The following is a 3,873-nucleotide window of genomic DNA, read 5'->3' on the forward strand; positions in this document are numbered from 1 at the left end:
GTAGGGTGAAGAGGGACCGTCGGCCTGTGCTTGAAATCACCATGAACTTGACAATTGTGGCACGATCTAGCCACCCGAAGGCAGTCTGCCATAATGTCGGGCCAGTAGTATCCTGCTAGACGTATACGATGATACATCTTGGCCCCTCCTTGGTGCCCGCCGCAGACTCCATGATGCATCTCCTGTAGGATCTTGTCGGCTTCACTTCGGTTGACACATTGAAGTAGGACCTCCTACCCATGCATATGCCTGTATAGGACACCTGCTTCAAAAAGGTAGAAAGGAAGTCGTCGTTGTAGTTGGCGCCTGGTGACTCGGTCGTTGGGGAGGCTCCCATGCTTGAAGTAGTCGAGGAATGGTTGCAGCCACTCGCCCTCCTCTACGGCCTTTGTAATGACGGTATTGACTTTGTACTCCGCCCGGATGAGCTCCAAGACAGCCGGGAGTAGCCACCTTTCTTCAACGTTCACCTGCATTGTTTTATTATCTGGAAGCACCAACGCCGCTGCTAGCTTCGCTAATGCATCAGCAGGTGCATTCCTACTTCGCGGGACATGAAGCACTTCAACATGTTGAAATTTTCCCGTTAGATTCCGGGCCGCGGAATAGTACGACACCAGTTCAGGCTTGCGAACTTCATAGATGTCGTTGACTTGACAGATGATGAGTTGAGAGTCGCCATAAGCCCGCAAGGAACGAACCTCCATCGAGAGCGCCAAAAGGAGGCTGAAGATGAGCACCTCGTACTCTGCGTGGAGCATTCTTCTTTGAGGAGGGAGAATGAGTGATACATCACCCCTCCTTATGGCGTCTTTAACACCAAACCTGCACCAGGTCTTCGTCTTGGGGTACCATCGGAGTTGGCATCCATGCGGGAGGCACCGTCAAAGTAGACCTCCCACGACGCATCGAGGTTGATGTTGAAAACTTCCTCATCAGGAAGGTCCGTGACAAGAGGTGAGTCGTCTGGAATTGGGTGCGCTGTGAGAAACTCCGCCAAGGCTTGACCCTTGATTGCTTTTTGAGGCACAAAGGTGATGTCAAAATCCATCATGATAAGTGCCCATTTTCCAAGTCGCCCCATAACCGCGGGCTGACTTAAAACGTACCTCACGGGGTCCGCCCTTGTGACGAGCTGGACTTCATGCTTCAACGTGTAGTGTCTGAGCTTCTTCAAAGCAAAGATTAGGGCCAAACACAACTTCTCTATAGCAGAGTAGTTTCACTCAGCCCCCACCATGGTGCGGCTCAAGTAATAACATGCTACCTCCTTCCCTTCATCATTGTTTTGGGCGAACAAAGCACCTATCGAAGTAGGTTGTGCTGCAATGTATAGAATGAGTGGGCGCCCCTTCACGGGAGCTACCAAGACAGGTGGATTAAGGAGGTACCTTTTGATTTCATCGAATTCGCGTTGGCATCCTTCATCCCACACGAACGGAGCTCCTTTCTTCATGAGGCTTGAGAAGAGCTGGATGCATCCGGAGATGTTGGAGATGAAGCGCCTGATGTACGCTAGCTTCCCTTGCAATGACCTCAACTCTTTGAGATCTTGAGGCTGCGACATTTCGATAATGGCCTTGATCTTCTTAGGCTCGATCTCTATGCCTCAGTGACAAACAACAAAGCCGAGGAAGAGGCCTGACTGAACAGCAAAGGCACACTTCATCGGGTTCATCTTGAGTTGATGTTGACGTAGCCGCTCGAAGACAACTCGAAGATCCTCCTGATGATGCTTGCGATCCTTGGTTTTGACTACCATGTCATCAACATAGCATTCCACTGAATGGTGGATTAAATCACCAAGAACAAATGTCATGGCACGCTGGTAAGTTGCACCAGCATTCTTCAGTCCGAATGGCATGACGGTGTAGTAGAAATTTCCCTCTGGGGTCCTGAAAGCGGTGTCAATGGCGTCATCGGGATCCATCTTGATCTGGTTGTAGCCTGACAAACCGTGCATGAAGGAAAGTGCGCCATGGCCTCTGGTGGAGTCGATGATGATCTCTGGGATTGGTAGAGGAAAGTCATCCTTTGGGCAAGCACGATTCAGGTCGCGGAAGTCCTGACAGATTCGTATCTGCCCATTCTTCTTCTCCACCGGGACAATGTTGGGTAGGCACCATGGATACTTCGTCTCCTTGATGAAACCTGCAGCGATTAACTTGTCGACCTCCGCGATGACATCATCTTCAAGTTTTGGATGTAACCGCCGTGATTGCTTCTTGATGGGACGGAACCATAGGTCAATTGCCAACTTGTGTGTGGCGACACAAGGGTCCAAACCCGGCATCTCCTTGTAACTCCAGGTGAAGCAGTCTCGGTACTCCATCAAGAAGCTTCGGTAGTCCTCCCGCTCCTCTTCTGTCAGTGTGGCGCTAACAAAAGTTGGGCGTGGATCGTCCTCTGCTCCAAGGTTGACTTGGACGAGATCATCGATGGTTGGCTGCCCTCCGTCTTCTAACTCATGTGGTGCTGACATGGAGCTAAGTTCCTCGGCGTCACTTGGCTCACCGTTGGCAGAGTGTTGTTGATGAGGAACTACGGACAAAGTGTCGGAGTCATCGCTCAATGGGATGGATGTGGCATGGCAGTTGACTTGTGTTCCACCACCGAGCTCCTCCTCTTCATCGGCAGGTACGTCGTAGGTGCAGCATTCCATCGTATGGTGTATCGGATCGCCAAGGATGCATGCCATGGCATGCTGGTATGTTGCACCTGCATTCTTCAACCCAAAAGGCATGCCAGTGTTGTAGAAGTCTCCTTCTGGCACCGGTCGCCCTTTATCTTCTAGTTCTCGTGGTGCTGGCGTGGAGCTGAGATTCCCCTCATCACTGGGGTGTCGGGGTTGTTGTAGCCAAGCCCACACTACTAGGGAAAACCCTAGTAGTAGCGCTTGAAATATGCATAGCAGTAGCGCTGGGTCCAGCGCTACCACTAAGGCGCTACAGCTAACTAGTAGCAGTAGCGCTGGAAAGGCAGCGCTACTGCTATACCTAGTTAGGAGTAGTGCTTTCCTTTGGACAGCGCTACTGCTACTTGTAAGTAGCAGGAGCGCTCGTTCTAAAAAGTGCTGCTGCTAAATTTTCCTGTAATTTTAAAAATACAGCTTATTTTCGTTGTGTGGTTTTATATATAGTACTTTCATCATATGATTTTATGACCATGATTACTTATTATATATAACAATGGGTGAAATGAACCTGGATTGGATTCAAGTGGAGGCAACATGTGGTTCATGTCGAAAGTACTACTCTAATCCAAACTTGATCTAGTTTGGATTAGTAGTACTTTCGATGTGCACCACATGTTGGCTCCACTTGAATCTAATCCAGGTTCATTTCACCCACTGTTATATATAATAAGTAATCATGCTCATATAACAACTTAGTATCATGCATCATCGATCATAATAATAAATAACTCATCATTGGTATTATAATAACAAGTCATACTCATCATCATCGATCATACAACTTCTACTCGATACCACATCATCATCATAGTCATCTAACCAATCCTACTTAGTTGTTCTTAGCACATGATCATGAGTATTATTAACTAGGACCTACTACCTTCTCTTAGGTAAAATAGCATAAAACAAGATAGGCCCTGACTCTCCATTATGGAGAATGGAGATTATCCTGTCTTCAATTCTTGTCTTTTGCACAATGTTGCTTCCAAGTACCTCCTTACGACTGTCCATACATTTTTCCAATTCTTTGATTTTCATGTCTCCACTTCTTTTACAAACCCGATATGGACAGGTGAGATTCGTAGGATGACCTGGCCGTATGTTCAAAACATCAAGGTGACCATTCTGATACATCAAATGAGGAGCACAGTCATTCGGGATTTTCTGTTGAAAAACAT

General features: G+C 47.9%; 1 protein-coding gene across 1 annotated transcript; it reads right to left on the bottom strand.

The window, feature by feature from the left end:
- Window positions 1-233: 233 nt before the first annotated feature.
- On the bottom strand, window positions 234-1,567 carry LOC141042832 (uncharacterized). The gene is made up of 3 exons (XM_073511728.1): window positions 1,268-1,567; window positions 853-1,171; window positions 234-748 (listed from the first exon to the last, which is right to left on the bottom strand). The coding sequence occupies exons 1-3, from the start codon at window positions 1,565-1,567 to the stop codon at window positions 234-236; spliced, it is 1,134 nt and encodes a 377-aa protein (XP_073367829.1).
- Between the last annotated feature and the right edge of the window lie 2,306 nt (window positions 1,568-3,873).

Source organism: Aegilops tauschii, chromosome 3 (assembly GCF_002575655.3).
Source record: "Aegilops tauschii subsp. strangulata cultivar AL8/78 chromosome 3, Aet v6.0, whole genome shotgun sequence".
Classification (NCBI taxonomy): domain Eukaryota; kingdom Viridiplantae; phylum Streptophyta; class Magnoliopsida; order Poales; family Poaceae; genus Aegilops; species Aegilops tauschii.

Bases quoted from the DNA above. Each gene is read 5' to 3' on its own strand.
- LOC141042832 (XM_073511728.1), bottom strand. From the start codon at position 1,567: ATGTCGCAGCCTCAAGATCTCAAAGAGTTGAGGTCATTGCAAGGGAAG. The intron at 1,172-1,267 runs GTAGCATGTTAT...TTTGCTTTGAAG, and splicing joins ACAATGATGAAGGGAAGGAG to AAGCTCAGACACTACACGTT. The intron at 749-852 runs GTACCCCAAGAC...TGCTCCACGCAG, and splicing joins CATGGATGCCAACTCCGATG to AGTACGAGGTGCTCATCTTC.